Genomic DNA, 21593 nt, shown 5'->3' with positions numbered 1-21593 from the left:
GTAAGATTCTTATCATGTTAGATACGCTTTAAAAATGTCATTAACTATGATGAGGACACTACTAAGAACGTAAGGCACAAGGCAATGATATGCATCTCTACCAGGATATAGAAAAGAGGAGAGATCATTCATGAGGTAATGATATCCTGGACCTTTGTTATTACAGAGGTATTAAGTTCTATAAAGGCAGGGACAAAGCCCATTGTAATCTCCTGCTATATATTTAGCAACAAGCACAGTGCTAAGTAAATACTAGGTGCCAGCTGAGGCACCAAAAACAAAACAAAATAACAACAACAAAAAAAATCAGGGGTGGGTAAGGAGTTGAGTTGATCCATGCAAATACGCCACACAAATACATTTATTGTTTAAACAGAAATTAAATCAAAATTACTGAAACAATGGGAAGAGCCAGAAAGGGATAATTAGTTGAACCAAAAAACATTTATTATATGACTACTTTTGTTCTAGATGCTATAAGGATAAACCCTTAAACCAAGACAAATAGGGGCTTACATTCTGTTGAGGAGGAGACAGATTAATGAAAATATCATAAATAGGGTGCTTTGCAGAGAGCAGTAGGCTAGGAACACTATATTACAGAGGGTTATAAGAACAGCATTTCTCTTCTAACAAAAAAGTCCTATTATGAAAACCTGACATATTAAATTAAAAATTAAATGGGGAAGGGGAAGGAGAAATCTCTCTCCAATAGGAAAACCGAGTCATATCTAGATCCATCAAAAGAGTATATTCTACAGAGGGCTAGAGATTTTACAAAAACTTTTCTGTTACATTCTGCTTCTACTTAATAGGAAACAGTATAGAGTACTGCAACAATTTACTGATTTCCATGGTTCAAAAAATACGTTTTTTTTTTTTTTTTTTTGAGATGGAGTCTTGCTCTGTCACCCAAGCTGGAGTGCCACGGTGTGATCTCGGCTCAATGCAGCCTCCACCTCCTGGGTTCAAGCAATTCTCCTGCTTCAGCCTCCTGAGTAGCTGGGAGTACAGGCATGTGCCACCACACCCAGCTAATTTTTTGCATTTTTTAGTAGAGACATGGTTTTGCCATGTTGGCCAGGCTGGTCTTGAACTCCTGACCTCAGGTGATCCACCTGCCTCAGCCTCCCAAAGTGCTGGGATTACAGGCATAAACCACCGCAACTAGCCAAAATATGCTTTCTTGGTCGAGCTACTACATCTTTGTAGTACATAAAGTAGAAATGTGGCTTAGAAAAGGCACATTAAAGAATATTTATCATGTTTCATACAACTAAATTATTTTTTTCACAATCTTCTAGTTTTCTCTCATCAGCAAAATAAAACTCCCCATGCCAAATTCTTCAACAAGCCCCTTAAGACTGTTCTCCAACGACAAGAACAAATAAGGGTTGTTAATGACTTTCAGATTTAAAAGCAATAATTCTCCTATAAAGCAATTTTTTCCTTGAGATTTGCCAACTATTCCTCTCTAGACACATTATATCCTTATTCTAAGAATTTTTCACGATATTGTCCAAGCTGACTAATTTTTCCCTTGAATGCAAACCAACAGAAGAGACAATTTTTTAAGGGATGATGTGTTGAGAGCCAAGAAAACATTTCTACTTCTTATAATTTAATCCACATTGAACTACAGATAAATTTGGTGGTATCAAAATAAGAGTTCTGTCAGCATATAGGCCTCTACCCCCTTTTATAAGCTTCACAAAAATTGGTAGCTTTTGGTTCTCATTTTTAGGGGAGAAAAAACTATTAGTTTGGACCATATCCCTCATGTTAAGAAATCATTAGCTGTTACCTTTTTTCTATGCACTTTCATTCTTTCATTGATATATTCTTTCCATAAGAACCTCTGCAGACATAATGAATAAAGCATAGCATTATGCAAACTCTGTATACTTGAAGAGGAATAGTTAAATGAAGCTACCAATATGCATAATGAGTATTATCTTTTAATTGTCTTTAGGGCAACTTCTAACCTATCAAATGCACAGCATTTATAAATGCTGAAGTTTTTGTCAACTGTACTAAGCCTAGCTTCACACAAATAGAAAAGGATTCTGAAATCAAGACAAATTAAATTTAAAAATTACAAGCAAATTAATTTTAAATTAGAAAACAATATAAAAAAGTAAATATTAACAAGATATAAACTACTGTTAAATCTTCATTCTTCAGTATACTTCAGTACTGAAGATAAGCAATAAAAAAACCCGTATGTAGATGATGTAAATCAAGCAGTAAAAAAGTTGTAAAACAGATTTGTGTCACATTTTCTTAGGAAAACTATGTATATTTTAATAGATTAAATACATTTAATCTCAAGGTTTGCTATAAGGCAAAGCGGTCATTACATTAAAAGGATGATTTTCATACCGGAAACGAACTGAATCATAAAAACTCATCTGATAAATGTTTCATTTTCCATTCCCATGTCTACCAAATATTTATGCCAAGGAGTCCCCAATAATCTCACAATCAAGATGCTTCTGCACATACCCAGATAGGGATGAACTATATGAAGAATACCAATATCTAAAATTATGCACATTCTATAGTGTATGTTCTCTTTTAATGTCTTAATTTCCTTCCGTTTTTTTTCCCTTTTGATTTCTAATTCTTGGATAACCCTCAGACACATGCATTTTACTAGTGAATATGAGAAGCAGAGGAGGAGGAAGGAGAAATGCATTAAAACACCAGGCTGTAGTGTGGTACCGCAGTGTTAATAATACTACACTCACTTGTCACTGGTAGAGTAAGCTATAGGAAATAAGATGGGGATCAAGTTTGGGGGAAGGAGGAGAGATGATGAATTCCCTTCTGCACATGTTGAATGTAAGATACCTGTAGATTTTTCTCACTTAGTATCTAAAAATGTTAGAAGGCCCCAGGGATTAAGTAGATAGCTAAGATACAAAGATAGATATAAAATATACAATGATATACAAAGTTAGACAGATTTAGTCTAGATTTGGAAGATCAGGGAATATATATAAAACACCTGATGAGATCACTCCGATTGTATAGAGTAAGAAAAGAAGTGGACTGGCTGAGCCCAGTGGCTCACACCTGTAATTCCAGCACTTTGGGAGGCTGAAGTGGGAAGACTGCTTGAGGCCAGGAGTTTGAGATCAGCCTGGGCAACATGGCGAGACCCCATGTCGACAAAAAATTTTTTTAAATTAGCCGTGCTTGGTGGTACACACCTGTAGTCTCAGCGACTCCAGAGGCTGAGGTGGGAGGATTGCTTGAGCCCAGGAGTTTGAAGCTGCAGTGAGCTGACTGTGCCACTGCACTCCAGCCTGGATGACAGAGTCTCCAAAAAACAAAAACAAAAACAAAAACAAAGAAAAGTGGACTGACACCTCTCAAGAATACATTTAAGAGATGAAGCTAGAGTAAGAGCAGCCAATAAAACAAAAGCCAGAAACGCAGAAGGGAAGCCAAGAAAGACTGGTGCTACTTGGGGAGAATTTCAAGGAGAAATAACTGACACCAAGTCTCACACAATTAAGATGGGGCTTGAGAAACACCTATTAAATGTTTCAACCAGGAAGTCACTGGTGACAGGAAAATTTCTAGAGAGTAAAGATGGAGAAAAAGGAGACAAGAAGAATAGGATACTTTTAAATTAGCTTAATTATAAAGTGAAGCAGAACTACATGGCAAGAGTGAAACATAAGATCCTGCATCATGAGAACATATAAAATGAAAGAGAACTGAAAAAAGAAGGAGTCATTGGAGATGACAGGAAAAATCGAAGATACAGGAAAAACAATGCTTGTAATATTTTCTCCAGATTAACATCTGTACCTCAACATTTTCCTCATTTGCTTTAACCCACAGGTATGATTACTTTTTGTTTCAGGTACCAGGGCTGAGAAAGAAGAGGTATATTCTCCAATAGAAAACCTTTCCTGATTCCACTGAACTCCAACTTGGCTAGTGCTTTCTTCCCCAACTTTCTGTGTGTGTGTGCATGAGAGTGCCTGAGTGTACCTAAGCACATATACAGATGCACACAGCTTCAATCCTGTACTGATGTCTCCACTGTGGAAAAATGTCAAGAAGGTCCAAGAGTACAAGAAGTTCCCCAACTAGAAATGACAGCATAAGGATTCCTATTATTTTATTTTCTCATTTTGAAAGGAAAATAATCTTAATTCTTTTCCAGAAGATATAAATTATGAAATTTAGTTCGAGAAAAACATATTTCAATGAGAAAAGGAAAGCAATCATAAAATTGGTAAATTTTAAAATGAGAGCTCAGCAGGTATAATTGGAGCTCTCTAGGTTAAGACTTCAGAATGCAGACCTGTCAGTAACTAGGTCTTAGGACTATGAGCCAGGTCTTCCATCTTTCTGGATCTTGGTTTTCTCGATATTAAAATAAGTTAATTAGAAGACATCACTACAGCTGGGTGTGATCACTCATGCCTATAATCCTGGCACTTTGGGAGGCTGAGGTGGGCGGATCACTTGAGGTCAGGGAATCAAGACTAGACTGGCCAACATAGCAAAACCCCCTCTCTACTAAAAATACGAAAATTAGCTGGGTGTGGTGGTGCACGCCTGTAATCCCAGTTACATGGGAGGCTGAGGCAGCAGAATCACTTGAACCCAGGAGGTGGAGGTGGCAGTAAGCTGAGACCGTGCCACTGCAATCCAGCCTGGACAACAAGAGTGAGACTGGGTCGCAAAAAAAAAAAAAAAAAAAAAAAGAAAGAAGATACCACAATGCTCTCATCCAGCCTTAAGAAGAACATGATTCTAGTCCTATGCATGCTATTTCTTTTTTTTGTTTGTTTTCTGAGACAGAGTCTTGCTCTGTCGCCCAGGCTGGAGTGCAGTGGCACGATCTCGGCTCACCACAAGCTCCGCCTCCTGGGTTCACGCCATTCTCCTGCTTCAGCCTCCCAAGTAGCTGGGACTACAGGTGCCTGCCACCACGTCTGGCTAATTTTTTTTTGTATTTTTAGTAGAGACGGGGTTTCACCATGGTCTCGATCTCCTGACCTGGTGATCCACCTGCCTTGGCCTCCCAAAGTGCTGGGATCACAGGCGTGAGCCACCGCGACCGGCCTATGCATGCTATTTCTAGGTAGAGAACAAGGCTCAAAGAAGAAAATTCAATGACTTGAAAAATTAGGACTGTAGAGTCACTGTGGAATTGAGGATTGCCAATTCTCAGTCTAAATATTCTTCACACTATAAAAAGTATACATTCTTCTGAATTGTGAAGGCATTATTTTTGAAAATATTCCCTATTCCTTCTCTCCTTGAATTATATTTGCAAGCATGGGCACAGCCAAGGCTATGGTAAAACACAGAGCACCACACTAGGTGTGGTGGCTCATGCCTATAATCCCAGCACTTTGGGAGGCTGAGACGGGCGAATCACTTGAGGCCAGGAGTTCAAGACCAGCCTGGCCAACATGGCAAAACCCCATCTCTATTAGAAATACAAAAATTAGCTGGGTGTGGTGGTGCACGCCTGTAATCCCAGTTACTTGGGAGGCTGAAGCAGGAGAATCACTTGAACGTGGAAGGCAGAGGCTGCAGTGAACAGAGATCGCACGTCTGTGCTCCAGCCTGGGAAACAGAGCGAGACTGTCTCAAAAAACAAACAAAACAAAACAAAGAATGACAGCAACAACACAAAAATGTAAAGCGCATACAGAATGTCTTTCTCCTAATAGTCAGCTTAGAGCCTCTCTGATAAGAGTCATGCTTACTATGGTCCTAAGTTATTTACCAAAGAAACAGGATAAAATATTCTGGGATGCAGTGGCCATTAACTCTACTGTGCTTAGGGGTATTCTGCCTTCAACACAAGGTACACAATAGGTCCCCATTCTCTGCAATCCTAGGGTGTCCCACAATATTCTAAAGAGTTAAACTCTTCTCTGGGAAAGTAAGGTTGACGTTCTATAGTAGCTAAATGGGCATGTATCAACTGCCTTTGTCTCTTCTTTGTCTTCTAGTCACTGAGACTGTAAAGACTTCAAGGTGACACTGTAATCACTCTCAGAAATAGCTATCTTGAAATTCAGTGTAATTTCATAAAACACAAAATCTGGGGGAGGACCAGAAAACACCAAATCTTCATCATTTGATTACTCTCTACATAGGATCAAATCATTTCATTTTAATATATACTAGGTATGTATCATATATTTTCCTTATGCCTGATTTACGTATCTATTTAAAAGAACAATTTATTTGGGTCTTCTTTTCATTCAAACACCTAACAAAGCATTATTCCTATTTCGTTAAAAATAATCTTACAATGTTATTGGTTAAATACTTCTTGAACTTATAAGCTGTCAGATATATAATAAAGAGATAAATTCTTAATTAGACGAGATGCGAAATACAGAACTGTCTCAGCACGAAGCTAAATTGCGACAGCGAATCAACTCATTTCATTCTGGTAAACAATACCAATATGCATTGAGCCTACTTCAGAATTCACACTAAAATATCTCCTCACTATATATAAGGACTTTGATCAATTTCCTTAATGTATTAAACATCATTACAAACTATTATATTCTTTAAAAGCATTACTAAAACAGTTAAAAAATATTGTTTTACTATATGGTCCTACTCTAAGAAAACATAATAGACTATGAAAAACCTTTAGGGCAAAAGACTAATATGAAAATACATTCCAGGTAACAGGGTAACAACTATCTTTAGTCAAATTTTTTCAGCTTACCAAAGGATACAAACATTTAAAAAATACCTTGAATTTCACATAAATTACTGATTAAGGAAGAGGAACAACTAGAAACAAAAAACACAGTGACATAACTCACCTAAATAGGGAATGCAAGGTGTCATCTTTAAGCTACTTATATAGTCTCTGAGTCTTTTGTAGTTATCTTCTTTACTCATTACATATTCTAATTTTTCAAAGGTAGTTTTGTCTTTTCGACTTAATAACTAAAAAACAAACAGAAAAACCTAAGTTATTTACAAATCTCATTTTGTTGTAGCAAAGACCTGAACTGAAGTTGCATTTACTGTGAATATGGATTTTAATTTCAAAGTTATATCTTCTTTAATTATATCTTTGTAGTATATAAATAAAACAAAATCAGATTCGTCTATTAATCCAAATTCATTATTCGTATGTTCATAAAATTAAGTAAAAAATTATAACATTTTCATGTTTACTATTTTAAAGTAATCAATTTTTATTAATCACCTTCCTAATTTTAGAAAATTATGCATTCATATTTAGCTCAAATGTCCAAGTATTTTAATGAACTGTCCCTTGCCACCTCAAAGATAAAGATCATTCTTGCATAATCATTAAGAAATAAACACCAAATTTTGTGATTAACCCTTTTTCTTGATAAATCTAGTCATGGCTAGTCCTAATAACTTTAAAATCCTGTAATTCCTTACATTTTTTGATTTCTGACATTTTCTTCTCTTTGATCAGTGCTATATAACATACAGCATAACTAAAAGATACTGTTATAAGACACTTGAGAGGTAGATTTGTAGTAAGTGCCCTATGAGATCAATGTAAATAATCAAGGGGAGTTAAAAAAAAAAGCAGTCAGTCACTCACAATGGTGTTCACTAAAAGGTTCAGGAAATAGTTTTTCAAATCATTCCAAAGACTGAAAAAATTATTTTTTTTATTTAAACATATGAAGTTTCCATTTCATTACTAAATAAGATTTCACTTTATTTCATATTAAAATATTGGTGTTGTTTTACAGCCTGCAAAACATTTCCACCTATATAAGTCTCATCTACTTTTCCTATGAGATTAACAAAAGAGTATGAGTATTAATTTAGAAATGAGGAGACTGAGATCACAAGGTTAGCAAGTAGTGGAATACAATACTCTCTCTTACTCACTCACTCACAAAGATGTATGTCCTTGTTTTTCAGGGTCTTATAGTCTGGTTTTGGAGATAAGAGTATTCTGACACCTAATCCACTACTCTTTCTAGTATTATAAGTAGTACAGTTGGGATCTATTGTTCAGAGGCTCAAAGATGCAGATTATCTTCAGATAATCTGTATTAGAAAAATGTTTCAACAGTATTGCTCCCTCTTCAAAATACAATGTCAAGGGGTCCTTTGCTTTAATGTTTTAGATGGATATTCCACGGTCTAAAACAGTGGTTTTACAATTTTCTCTTACTTCACTTTTAACATACTTGATTAGCAGCCTCAAGATTAGGTGCAAATGTTTGCTTGTTGCCTGTAAATCTAACTAGCTCTTTCCCACTTAAGGAAGTATTTGGATATGTAAAATATAGCTATGTGACACAGGGATAATGATAAACCTGCCTTTTTTTTTTCCCAAGTCAATCATTCAACAACTTTGGCACAATATCAGGAGAAACAAATTACTTGGAACTCGTAACTAATCTTGCCACAGCTGAAACACAGAACTGTTGTAACAAACTATATGGTCTAACACATAAAAAATAACATGATTTTGTAATTTTCATAATAAATCAATAATCAGATAAATAGAATTCAATCCGAGCTGTAGTAGGAGAGACTTGTTTCCAGAAGACTAGAGGAAGAATATGTATGTAAAGAACTCATTAGATGTTAATATAGGTATTTCCTGAGTGATAGCTCAGAAACTCTATTAACTGAGAAGTCTTGATTTTCTTTCTTCTTTTCAAATTTTCTTTTGATGTTTATAATGTTATCTTTATAAAGTCACTTTCTATATCTTCCCTTCCAAAAAATGCTGAGGGCAGGGGGGGACAAAACACTTCACAGTATTCTAACTCCACATGTCCTTGGCACCAAGAGCATGACAAATGCGGGCAAGGCTCTTCACACTTTCATTGGTATTAACGAAATAGGAGACACACAGAATTCTAGATGTTCCTGACCAGATATCTGACACCACCTTACCACCACAATCTGTTTTGGGGGAAAACCTAGATGAATGCCTGCTCATGTCAGTCACCCCAGGAAACACAAACTCCCAGATTATTCCTCATCACCTTGATTTGTATCTTCACACAATATGTATGAATGTGTGTATCTGCATAAATGAATACTTCATCTTAGACCTGGGGTGCAGATTAATTATAATCTTTTGTTTGTGACACTCAATTATCATTAGAGCCTGGTATGGCTTTGTTAAACGGATTTAAACTTTATAACGAATACACATGACTCACCTTCCATCCAATTGCCTTGACTGCCTTTAAGAGGTAACCAGTAACCACTACTCTGAATGTTCTGTTTATCATTCCCCTCAAATTTTATTTCATTTTTGGCAAATTTTATTCCCTTTTAACTTTTATTTCATTTTTAGTCTTTGGCAATTACTTTGTTCATTAACATTGTGATATTAAAGCTTCATCCATGAAGTTGTGGGAAGCCATAGTTCATTCATTTTCACTGCTTCTATGTGTATCCTCTCCTCTCCAAAATACTTTTATGATGTTAATTTTTCTACTTTTTTTTCTTTTTTCTTTGTTAGAGTTCTTTATATATTTTGGATACAAATTCTTGTGTTGGACACATTCTAGTTGGACAACTGTTGTATGTATCTCCCCCCCACTGCATCCTCTTTACAATTTTAAGATATCTTTTGATGAACAGAAATTCTTAATTTAACATGACAAAATTTATTATCTTTTCTTTCATTGTTGGAGCTTTCTGTATCTTATCTAAAAAATCCTTACTTATCCCAAGCCAGAAATCTATTCAGCCAAACCAGAGAGATATTCACATATATTTTTCCTTCTAAAAAACTGAAGTTTTTCATTTCACATTTAAGCCCTTGAGTCATAAGGATTTTTGTAAATGGTGTAAGGGGCCTGATTTCATTTTTTTTCCCCAAACTGGTGACCAATTTTGCAGCTCCAATTATTAAACAGTCCCTCATTTCTTCAACTTACAATGCCATCTCTGTCATACACATATCAGAATTCTGTAAAAACAAGGAGGTATTTCTGGGTTCTTCATTCTGTTTCATTGGTAGATACGTCTAAAACTGCAAGAATCATACACTGTCCAAAGAATATAGTATATCCTGACATCTGTTAGGGCAAATGCTTATGTCCCCAACTCCCATTGTCTTCTTCAGCTATTCCTGAACCTTTGAATTTCCATATACACTTTACAATCAATCTTCCACCAGCAGTACTGAGGTATAATTGACAAATTTAAATTGCATATACTTGAGGTGTACATGTTTTAATACATATATATATAAAATGAAATTATTATCAAGCTATCATGCTAATTCACATATCCATCATCTCACAAAGTTAGTTAGTTCTTATGTATTTGTATGGTAAGAACATTTAAGATTCACTCTCTCATGTCTCACTCTCTTGAGACATGGTGGCTCAAGCTTGTAATCCTAGCACTACAGGAGGCCAAGGCAGGCAGATCACTTGAGGTCAGGAGTTTGAGACCAGCCTGGCCAACAAGGCAAAACACTGCCTCTACTAAAAATATAAAAATTAGCTGGGCAAGATGGTGGGCGCCTGTAATCCCAGCTACTCAGGAGGCTGAGGCAGGAGAATCGCTTGAGCCGGGAGGTGGAGAATGCAGTGAGCCAAGATTGCGCCACCTCACTACAGCCTGGGTGATAGAGCGAGACTCCATCTCAAAAAAATAAAAATTAAAAAAAAAAATAAGTAAATAATAAAATAAAAAAAGATCCACTCTCTTAGAAAAATTCAAGCATACAATATAGTCTTATTAACTACAGTCAACTACAGTCCTCATGCTGTACATTAGATCTCCAGAACTTATTCTCTCTCCATTAGTGGGTTCCTAACCTATTTGGCACCAGCGACTAGTTTTGTGGAAGACAATCTTTCCATGAACATGAATGGGGAAAGGTTTTGGGATGAAACTGTTCCACCTCAGATCATCAGGCATTAGATTCTCAGTAGGAGCACACAACCTAGATCCTTCACATGCGCAGTTCACAAATAGGGTTCACGCACCTATGAGAATCTAATGCTGCCGATGATCTGACAGGAGACAGACCTCATGCAGTAATGCTCACTTGCCTGCTGCCCACCTTCTGCTGTGGCCTGGTTCCTAACAGACCACGGACCAGTACTGGTCAGCAGCCCGGGGTTTGGTTACCCCTGTTCTAGATAACCAAAGCTTTGTACCTACTGACCCAACATTTCCCCTGCACCTCAGCAACCATTCTTCTACTTTTTGCTTCTATGAGTTCAGTTAAGATTTCACAGATAAGTGAAACTGTACAGTAGCATTTGTCTTTCTGTATCTAGCTTATTTCACTGAGGATAATGATCTCCAAATTCATCCATGCTGCTGTAAACGTAAGGCTGAATAGTATTCCATTGTGTATATAAACCACATTTTCTTTATCCATTCATCTGCTAACGGACATTTAGGTTGGTTCCATATTTTGGCTATTGTGAATAATACTGCAATGAACATAGGAGTGCAGATATCTCTTTGACACATCAATTTCAATTTCTCTGGATACATACTCAGAAATGGGATTGCTGGATCATGTAATTGTTCTATTATTATTTTTGGGGGAATCTCCATACTATTTTCCATGACTGTACCAATTTACATTCCCACCAACACTGTACAAGAGTTCCCTTTTCTCCACATCTTTACCAATACTTGTAAGTTATCTTTTGGCTTTTTGATAATAGCTATTCTAACAGGTGTGAGATCATGTATTATGTGGTTTTGATTTGCATTGCCCTGATGATTAGTGATGTTGAGCACCTTTTCATGTACCTGTGGGACATGTGTATGTCTTCTTTTGAGAAATGTATTCAGATCCTTTGCCCATTTTTTAATTGGGTTTTTTTTTGTTATCACATTGTCTGAGCTCCTTATACAGTCATGTGCTGCATAAAGACTTGTCAGTCAAGAACAAACTGCATACACAACAGTGGTCCCATAAGATTATAATACTGTACTTTTTACTGTGCCTTTTCCATGTTTAAATATACAAATACCACCGTGTTATAACTACCTACTCAGCACAGTAACACGGTGTACAGGCTTGTAGTCTAGAAGCAATAGGCTGTACCATATAGCCTAGGTGTATTGTAGGCTATGCCATCTGGGTTTGTGTGATTACACTCTATGATGTTTGAACAACAAAAAGGGCATCAAACAACACATTTCTCAGAAAGTATCCTCAGCGTTAAGCCATATATGACTGTATTTTGTATATTAATCCCTTATCAGATGTATTGTTTGCAAATATCTTCTCCCATTCCATAAACTGTCTTCTTTGCTGTACAAAAGCTTTTTAGTTTGATGCAATCCCATTTGTATATTTTTGCTTTCATTACCTGTACTTTTGGGGTCATAGCCAAAAAATTGTTGTCCAGATCCAATGTCAAGAAGCTTTTCCCCTGTGTTTTCTTCCAGTAGTTTTACAGTTTTAGGCCTCATGTTTAAGTACTAAATATGTTTTGAGTTCATTTTTGCAGATGGTATGAGGTAAGGGTCCAGTTTCATTCTTTTGCATGTGGACATCCAGTTTTTCTGACACAATTTATTGAAGAAACTATCATTTCCCCATTGTGTGTTCTTGTTATCTTTGTTGAAGATCAATTGACTGCAAATGTGTGTATTATTTTTGGGCTCTTTATTTTGCTCCATTGGTCTACAAGTCTATTTTTTGCTAACCATAATATTGTGATTACTATAGCTTTACAGTGTATTTTTAAAATCAGAGAGTATGATGTCTCTAGTTTTGCTGTTGCTCAAGATTGCTTTGGCTATTCTGAGATTTTTGTGATTACACGTGAATTTTAGAACTGTTTTTTCTATTTCTGTGATAAATGTCATGGAAATTTTGATAGTGACTGTACTGAATCTGTAGATTTATTTGGGCTGTATGGACATTTTAACAATATGAATTCTTCCAATGCACAAACACAGGATACCCTTCCATTTATTTGTATCTTATTCAATTTCTTTCATTAATGTTTTATAGTTTTCTGTGTATAGATTTTTCACCTCCTTGGTTAAACTTAATTTTTCAGATAGTTCGTTATTAATGTAAAGGAATGAAACTGATTTTTGTATGTTGATTTTATATCTTGGAATGTTACTAAATTCACTTATTTAGTAACATTCAGTTTATTTTACAGTTCCAAAAACTGGTTAGAACTCCAATAGTTCTATCCACGAACACGGGCTATTGCTCCCTCTATTTAGTTCTTTTTTAATGACTTCCTGTAAAGTTTTATAACTTTCTGCATATAGGTCTTACATATTTTATTCCACTTATTGTTTGATATTTTGTTTCTTTTGTTGATATTGTAAATGATGTCCTTTTAAATAATATTTGTTGTTTCAAATATAACCGATTTTGTATTGTTCACATATTCAACCACTTTAAGTAAACTATTTTTTAAAAACTGTGGTAAAATATATACATAACATACAATTAACCATTTTCAGGTGGCCATTTCAAGGATATCACCAACATCCATATTCAAAACTTTTTCATCTTCTCAAAATGAAACTCCATATTCATTAAATAATAACTCCCAAATCCCATTTCTCCCCATCCCTGGCAACCACCAATCTAGATTCTGTCTGTATGAATTTGATTACTCTAGGTACCTCATCTAAGTAGAATTACAGGAATTATACAGTATTTGTTCTTTTGTATCTGGCTTATTTCACTTAGCATAATGTCTGAAGGTTTTTTTTTTTTTTTTTTGAGACGGAGTCTCGCTCTGTCGCCCAGGCTGGAGTGCAGTGGCCAGATCTCAGCTCACTGCAAGCTCCGCCTCCCGGGTTCCCGCCATTCTCCTGCCTCAGCCTCCCGAGTAGCTGGGACCACAGGCACCGCCACCTCGCCCGGCTAATTTTTTGTGTTTATAGTAGAGACGGGGTTTCGCCGTGTTAGCCAGGATGGTCTCAATCTCCTGACCTTGTGATCCGCCTGTCTCGGCCTCCCAAAGTGCTGGGATTACAGGCTTGAGCCACCGCGCCCGGCCCATGTCTGAAGGTTTATTCATGGTGCAGCATGTATCAGAATTTCATTGCTTTTTAAGAGAGATGAATATTCCATTGTATGTATATACTACATTTTGTCTATTCATTCATCCACTGATAGACGTTTGGGTTGCTTCTACCTTTTGACTACTGTGAATAAGGATGTTACGAACATTAAAACATATACAATAACAATTGTATGTTGAATACAACAGTGAAATTGAGCATCCTTTTCCTTGATGTTAAAGAAAATGCTCCTAATATTTTCCCTATATAGAATGTTGTTGTCTTTTTGGTACATTCTCTTTACCGGTTAAAACAAAACAAAATCATCCCAAACCTTTCCAACTGTATCCTCTTGAATTCATCGTCCATCCTCTGCAAAATCCCCATCCTTAACATTTTCTGTAAGCATTCCCTTCCTTTTCTTATAAACCTTGTAACATATGCCTGGAGGTAGGTTAGGTGTAATCTTTGCTCCTTACTCTTCACAATTTCTTCCAGCTCATTATCTCACCCTGCTCCCTAAAATCCTCCAGCTTCTCTTAAGGTGAAGGCACTAGGGTCAGTGCTGTCCAATAGAATTTTGTGCGATGGTGAAAATCTATGCCTGTGCGGTCCAACATGATAGCCACTAGCCACATGTGACTACTGAGCACTTGCAATGTGGCCAGTATGATCAAGGAAATAAATTTTTAATTTTATTTAATTTTAGTGATTTAAGTTTAATAGCCACATGTAGCTAATGGCTATCATATTAAACAAGAGAACCCTAGATTACAACACTTAATGTTACTGTCATTTATAGATCTATAAGTCATCTTTCCCCTGTATCTTAAAGATTTTGGTAGTTGGAGAAAAAAAAATCCATGAACCGAAATTATTCTTATCATAAATCTTGGTGATTGCCATTTCATGGAGATAATACTCCCAATATTCTGGTTTCTTAGTTTCTGGACTTCTGCTCCAACGATCTTATCTTCTACCACCCTTAGCTTTCACTCCCTTTCTCATTCTGAATCCAGTGATTATTTGACTCCACTGTGGCTTTCAAACCAGTGACCAGCCTACCTTTTCACTGTTCATTATCTCCCTCCTTTTACTTGGTTTAGTTTCTTTGTCTGTCAATAAAACAACTCATATTTTCTGTCTTTCACCTCTTGTGCTACCCTTAACCCCTCTGGTATAAAAGCCTCAAAAAATCCCAACTCTGGTTAAACACAACTCTTGGCACTATTGAAAGCTTATGCTGAATATCTGAACCTGGCTGGAGAATACATAACTCTGCTGACTGGTTTTACTTTAAAGATACATAAGATCTATCAAACCTATTAGGTTTTCTTAGTTAATGGACTCTCACACTCTACAGATGACTTTTATATCCTCTCCTCTTTCTTCAAACCTCCAACACCTCTCCCATAACATTCTCAACTAAAGACCTTGCTTTTTTATGTCTGAGGAAACAAAACAATCAGTAGAACTTCTAAGAACCCCATCACAAAATCTACCAACTTACTTGCATCTGTAACTAAATGTGTTCCCTTCCCTGCTGTTAAAATGGATAAATTCTTTTTATTTTTGAGACAGAGCTCTGTCACCCAGGCTGGAGTGCAGTCACGCGATCTCGGCTCACTGCAAACTCCACCTCCCAGGTTCATACCATTCTCCCGCCTCAGCCTCCCGAGTAGCTGGGACTTCAGGGGCCCGCCACCACGCAGGGCTAATTTTTTTGTATTTTTGGTAGAGACGGGGTTTCACCATGTTAGGCAGGATGGTCTCCATCTCCTGACCTCGTGATCTTCCCGACTCGGCCTCCCAAAGTGCTGGGATTACAGGGGTGACCCACCGCACCCGGCCTAAAATGGATAACCTCTTACTGATACACTAGAGTACTATATCTAATTCTCTTTCATCTAATCAAGCGTATCACTGGTGTAATCCCTCATTCTCTTGTCATTTTTTTCATTCTACTAGATTATTGCCACCAACATAAAACATATTGCCATTGATGCCATTTCCAAAAACAAAACAAAATACCACAAATCTTTGGTCTCACATTCCCTTCCAGATACCATATTTCTCTACAAACCACACTGCAGCCCTCTACAGTAAAATTCCTCAAGAGCATTCTCTATACTTGCTGTCCCACTTCTTCACCACCATTCTCTCAACTCCAGTCAGTTTTTCACCCCACTTCTCTACTGAAATCACTCTTCCTGAGGTCACTAATCCTTTCCAATTATCAGGTCATCAAAAACTTTGTGCCTTATTTGAATTATTAGTAGCATTTGACAAAGGTGATCAATCTTTACTGAAACATTTTCTTTACTTGACTGAAAAATGTGTCCTACCCGTAATTTCCTTTGTTGATTCCTCCTCATTTTTCCAATCTCTACTTGGGAATCCTGGAGGCTCCCAGGGCTTTTCATCTATGCGCCCTCTTTAGATGATTACCATCTAGCTTCAAATAGTTTACACTGATCATTATAACAATCTTTCTCTAGCCCCAACCACTCCCTTAAACTTGTACATCTAACTCTGACCTTACAGTTCACATGGATGTTTACTAGCCAACTCAAACACAGTATGTGTAAAATAGAACTCCAGCCCACAATGGTCCTTCTCTATACCTCTCCGAATATGAGTAAACAGCACCTCCATTATCTGATTCATGCTACCTCTTTGAAATAATCTCCTACCACCGGGTACCTTCCTAGCTTATTCTACTGTCAACACTGACCACTCTGCCATTTGAATGTATCTGGGCCTTTTACTTGTTATTACCTCTACTTGGAACTCTCTTCTCCCAGATATCCAAATAAATGGTTTCCTCAATTCCTCCAGGTCTCTACTGAACTGTCATTTATCAAAGATTCTCTTACCATGTTACATAACAGTACTGTCCTGCCTTCCTTTCTATTTTTCTTCAGAGCATTTATCGCTATTTAAGTCATTTATTTATTTGCAATTTACTTTTCCCCAGCAGAATGTTAGCTGTATGAGAATCGAACATTGTCTAGATCATTCACTACTGTATGTCAAGCAATTACAGAGTGCATAGCACAATATGAAATATTTTAAAATAAAAACCATCAAAAGTTTTATTCAGATAAATAATGAAGCTGTTACCAAATAACAAGTATTATTTTCCATGCAAATACATAAGGGAAGCAATGAAAATATCTTCAAGGAAAATAAAAATTAACTTCAGAAAAATGTACCTCATTACCAAACCAAATCATAAATAGAAGTATAGGACTGGGTGTAATGGTTCATGCCTGTAATCCCAGCACTCTGGCTAAGGCGGGAGGACCGCTTGAGGTCAGGTGTTTGAAAACAGCCTGGACAACACAGTGAGACCCCATCACTATAAAAACTTTTTAAAAAATTAGTCTGGCACGGTGGCATGTGCCTGTAGTCCAGTTACTTGGGAGGCTGAGGCTGGAGGATCCTCCGAGCCCAGGAGTTGGAGGCTGCAGTAAGCTATGATCATGCTACACTCCAGCCTGGGTACAAAAAATAAAAATAGAATTTTTTTTCCACAGAGTATAACTCTTTTCCCTAAAACTTTAAAGATATAATTCATAACTGTATATTTATAATCATTTCCATTCCTCCACGAAATTCAAATTTTAAGAAAAGACAATAAGGCCATAATTACTAAAAAGAATTTTTAAAGAAAACTCTTCACACTCAGGTGTTTCTATAAAAAAGAAAAAAGAAATATAAAAAGGATCACAAGCTTTTCCATACTAATGTTTTTCCAATATAGAAATCTACACTGGTTTTCATGAGAAACATCTGTCTCTTCAGATACTATAAAAAGCAAAAGCAGCCCTTTGTTAATTAAAAACAGTTATATTTTAGTAATAAAAAAATATTTTAAAAAGTCAATCATGATTTTAGCACAGGACCTTAAAAACACATTGATCCTTTGTACAAAATGTAATAGATTCTAAACAAAATCATCGCTCTTTAACATTTAAGAATAGTACTGAATATAAATAAATTTAATTGAATATAAAATTTTATTTATATAAAATCTAAATGAAAAATACCTGAAAAGATTGAGTACAGTATCATGTTACTCAAATATGAAAATACACAAATTTGCAGAGGTCAAAATTCATACTCTGATCTTGTATAAGTAATAGAACCAAATATGATTAACATAACAGTATCAGCATGTGCAGCAACAGCACATAATTCCATGTTAATCATCAAGTTTTCCATTATTCCTAAGGAAAAAACTTAAGATTAATAATGGAAATTGAAATCAGTAAATTTTTTTTGAAACCTATGATTTAGATATTCCTCAAACTTTCCAAAAGCATAATCTTTATGATTAAATGCAATTTTTTTTGTATTTATACCTTCCCATCAGCTGAATATTAAACACTATGTTGTCAAAGATACTGAAAGTGTTCCAACAAAAATGATTCTCTAAGGAGCAAAAACCAAGCACCAAACTGCACCCCAAAATTACCTTACACCCAGTGCACTGCTTAAGGAAAAAAAATGTAGGTATCAAAGAATAGAGTACAAAGCAATTTAAAAATCCTTATCGATTATCATTATATTAACCTTAATAAGAATTACAAAGGAAATGAATACATCTTTCCTTTCCATAGGAAATCTAACCTTTCATTAACTAAAGAATATTACTCACCGCCCATGTTTTAGTCAACCTGAAAATTGGGGCACTCTGTAAGCCAGAAACCACTGCCATAAGTGCATGAAGGTTATTCAGCTCATACAGTTTCTGAAGATTAAAAAAAAAATGGGGGAGAGGGATGAAAAAGAAACAACATGAATACAAGAAAAATTTAGACTAACAAGTACAATCTTGGCAACTGGTAGTGTTAAGCATATACTACCTTCATTACTAAGATCTGTCTTTAGAGTACCCACTATGTTTACACTAAGTTGCTTTGGTGCACAACAGAACTTACATGTTCTACTGTGGCACTGTCCCCAAGCTCTGGGAATAAATCTACCTCTAGCTGAGTAATATATTAAGAAAACCAAGGTTATGTCTCATTATCAAGTTTACATGGTATGATCACAAAAGCTGGTTTCTAGTAAACAGTCTCCCTTATACTGAACTATTACTAAGCCTCTGCTTTATGTTTCAAGTTTCAAGAAAGGGTCAACATCCAGGATTCTGATTTGGTTTCCCATCCAGTACTCCCATTATTCCACGGCAAGGGTGAAACCTGCCTTTCACAGTACAGTCCTCCTCAATTTTCTGCTTCCTCCTACCCAAATTCCCAGATCCTTTTTCCCTCATTCATGCTGAGACACTGATTTTACAGTCTGCATGCAGAAAACTCCTACCTAACACTAGTTCCCAGTACTTTCCCATGAGATCTGCACATTTATTGCTGATTTCCCAGATTTTTAAATACTACCTGACGCTTACATCCCGCAAGTCCTGTCTAAAAATTAGTCATTTTACAACTGTCCTAATCCTACTACCAGGTAAGTCCCAGGTCTAGAAAATGCTGCGGATAGAGCATTTAATTGAAAGCCCGAAGAAAACAAAATAAATTAATAACACAAAACATAATATAAATCTTCACACAAGGTTATACAATCTAACTGGGAAACCATTCAACGGATGTATTTTAATCATTTATTATACTAGGCACCATATTACACAGCATATACAAAAATGAAAAAGACCTATCAAGAAGCTTCAGTCTAGTGAGACAGACATGAAAACAAATACAAATCCAATTTGCATATTTCTAGAACAAAAGTATATACAGCGTTCTATAAATAAAAGTATATGTAGGGTTCTACAGAATAATCAGCCTCTAACTTTGAGAGATTCTGATTTCCAGAAATGACACTTGAGAGTGAGGGGCTATGAGAAAGAGGGACTACAATACACAAAAAGCACAAAGCCATGAAGGTGTCTGGAAGCTGAGTATCAGAAGTATCAGAGTATCAGAAGAAGAGAACAGAAAGGGCCATTTTTACATGTGAAGCCTCTTTAGAGGCTAGACTTACTTTCATGAGCAGTAAGAACTCCAGTGGAGGATCTGGAGAATTTTAAAATTTGAGAATGATATAACTGAATGCCAGGCATCAGTTCACAACCCTTTATCTGCAATTCTGAGATCTCAAACCTGAAAAGTCAAAGTTTTGTTTATTTGGTAAGTGTGGTCTCAAGTTCACTAGGCGGGAAAATCTAACCTGATGTGAGGCTAATGACAGACTTTACTGATCTCACTTAAGGTGAATAATTACATGTTTTGCTCCAAAAATATTAAATGTGTTTGATTTCAAGGTAATACATAAGCAGGAGGTGGAGGTGATTGCAATGAAAATGCCACAGATGGTATATGAACTACATACACCACCTTTCTAAAATCTGGAAAAAAAAGTGTATTCCTAAATATATCTGGCCCCAAATGCTTTGGGTAAGATATTATGGATGTGTACTACATTTTTGAAAGATCAGGGAGCAGAAGGTGGCATATACAGAAAGGGAATCAGTTCAGAGACTACAGTGAGAGATGATGAGAAGGATCTGACACGTCAGTGTCAGCGGAGTTGAAGAGGGGGAATGGATTCAAAATTTAGTAAAGGCTACATACCAGAAGTCTGGCAAATTAGACACCTTGACCTACTCTTCCAATGAAAATAATTAGAACACTGGGTAAGATATGAAATACATCTTATGAAAATTCATTGTAAAGCTAGCAATAAAATTAAGAATACTTAGGACCCTAAAACTAAGAGAAGGAGAATCCAGAGATGTAAGCTGAACACCAAAGCTGACAATCCCTTGGAGGACATACGAAAATCTGGTTAGCTTTCCAAGCTTCAGGGGACACATTGCCCAGGGCCTGCCTAACCTGTGGTGGGGGTTCCAATAAGAGACTCTCATTGCCTAAAGCAGAGACACTGAAGGACTCATAGCCTGAGTGTAAGGGCAGGAGAGAAATAATCCTCACCCACCATCAAGAGACTGCCAGGCAACAATGCCTGTTGTGAACCTTAGTGCTAAGTGAAGAGGGGAGGGGTATTATGGAAGTTTATAGCCCAAATAACTACTTCATAGTAAGAATAAACAGAGGCCGGGCGTGGTGACTCACACTTGTAATCCCAGCACTTCCGGAGGCTGAGGAAGGTGGACTGCTTGAGCCCAGGAGTTCAAGACCAGCCTGGGCAACATGGCAAAACCTTGTCTCTACAAAAAAAAACAAAAAAAAACAAAAAACCACGGAAATTAACCAGGTACGTGGTGGCACGTGCCTGTAGTCCCAGCTACTCAGGAGGCTGAGATGGGAGGACTGCTTAAGCCCAGGAGTCAGAGGTTGCGATGAACCGTGATTGTGCCACTGTACTCCAGCCTGGGCGACCCAGGAAGACCCTGTCTCAAAAAAAAAAAAAAAAAAACAAACAAAAAAAACGATAAAAACCTCATGCTGAATAGTAGCTTCTGCTACTAGTAGCAGATGTAGAACATGAGAAACCATTGCTAAAGCCATAACGGCAAGAAAACAAAATAGATAAACTTAGAAAGAAAACCATTTTATTAAAAACACTGGAGAGTTGTGGACACAAAGAACACAAATAACTAAATTCCAAAGTAA

The 21593-nt window shown here is 36.6% G+C and overlaps 1 protein-coding gene across 11 annotated transcripts in view; it reads right to left on the bottom strand.

Annotated features, from left to right (window-relative positions):
* Nucleotides 1–21593, bottom strand: part of RALGPS2 (Ral GEF with PH domain and SH3 binding motif 2) — a 204131-nt gene that overhangs the window by 74690 nt on the left and 107848 nt on the right. For 7 of the 11 annotated variants that reach the window (XM_065530848.2, XM_005540098.4, XM_045393254.2 and 4 more), the window contains 2 exons: nucleotides 18656–18748; nucleotides 6831–6957 (listed from right to left, as the gene is read on the bottom strand). In XM_065530848.2, the coding sequence (XP_065386920.1) occupies nucleotides 6831–6957; nucleotides 18656–18748 (220 nt within the window). The remainder of the gene's footprint in view (nucleotides 1–6830; nucleotides 6958–18655; nucleotides 18749–21593) is intronic. The other 4 variants (XM_074023844.1, XM_074023868.1, XM_045393263.2 and 1 more) reach the window with 2 other exon arrangements.

This window comes from Macaca fascicularis, chromosome 1, assembly GCF_037993035.2.
Source record: "Macaca fascicularis isolate 582-1 chromosome 1, T2T-MFA8v1.1".
Lineage (NCBI taxonomy): Eukaryota > Metazoa > Chordata > Mammalia > Primates > Cercopithecidae > Macaca > Macaca fascicularis.
The sequence above is the reverse complement of the archived record's forward strand: the minus strand, read 5'-3'. Positions and strand labels throughout refer to the sequence as shown.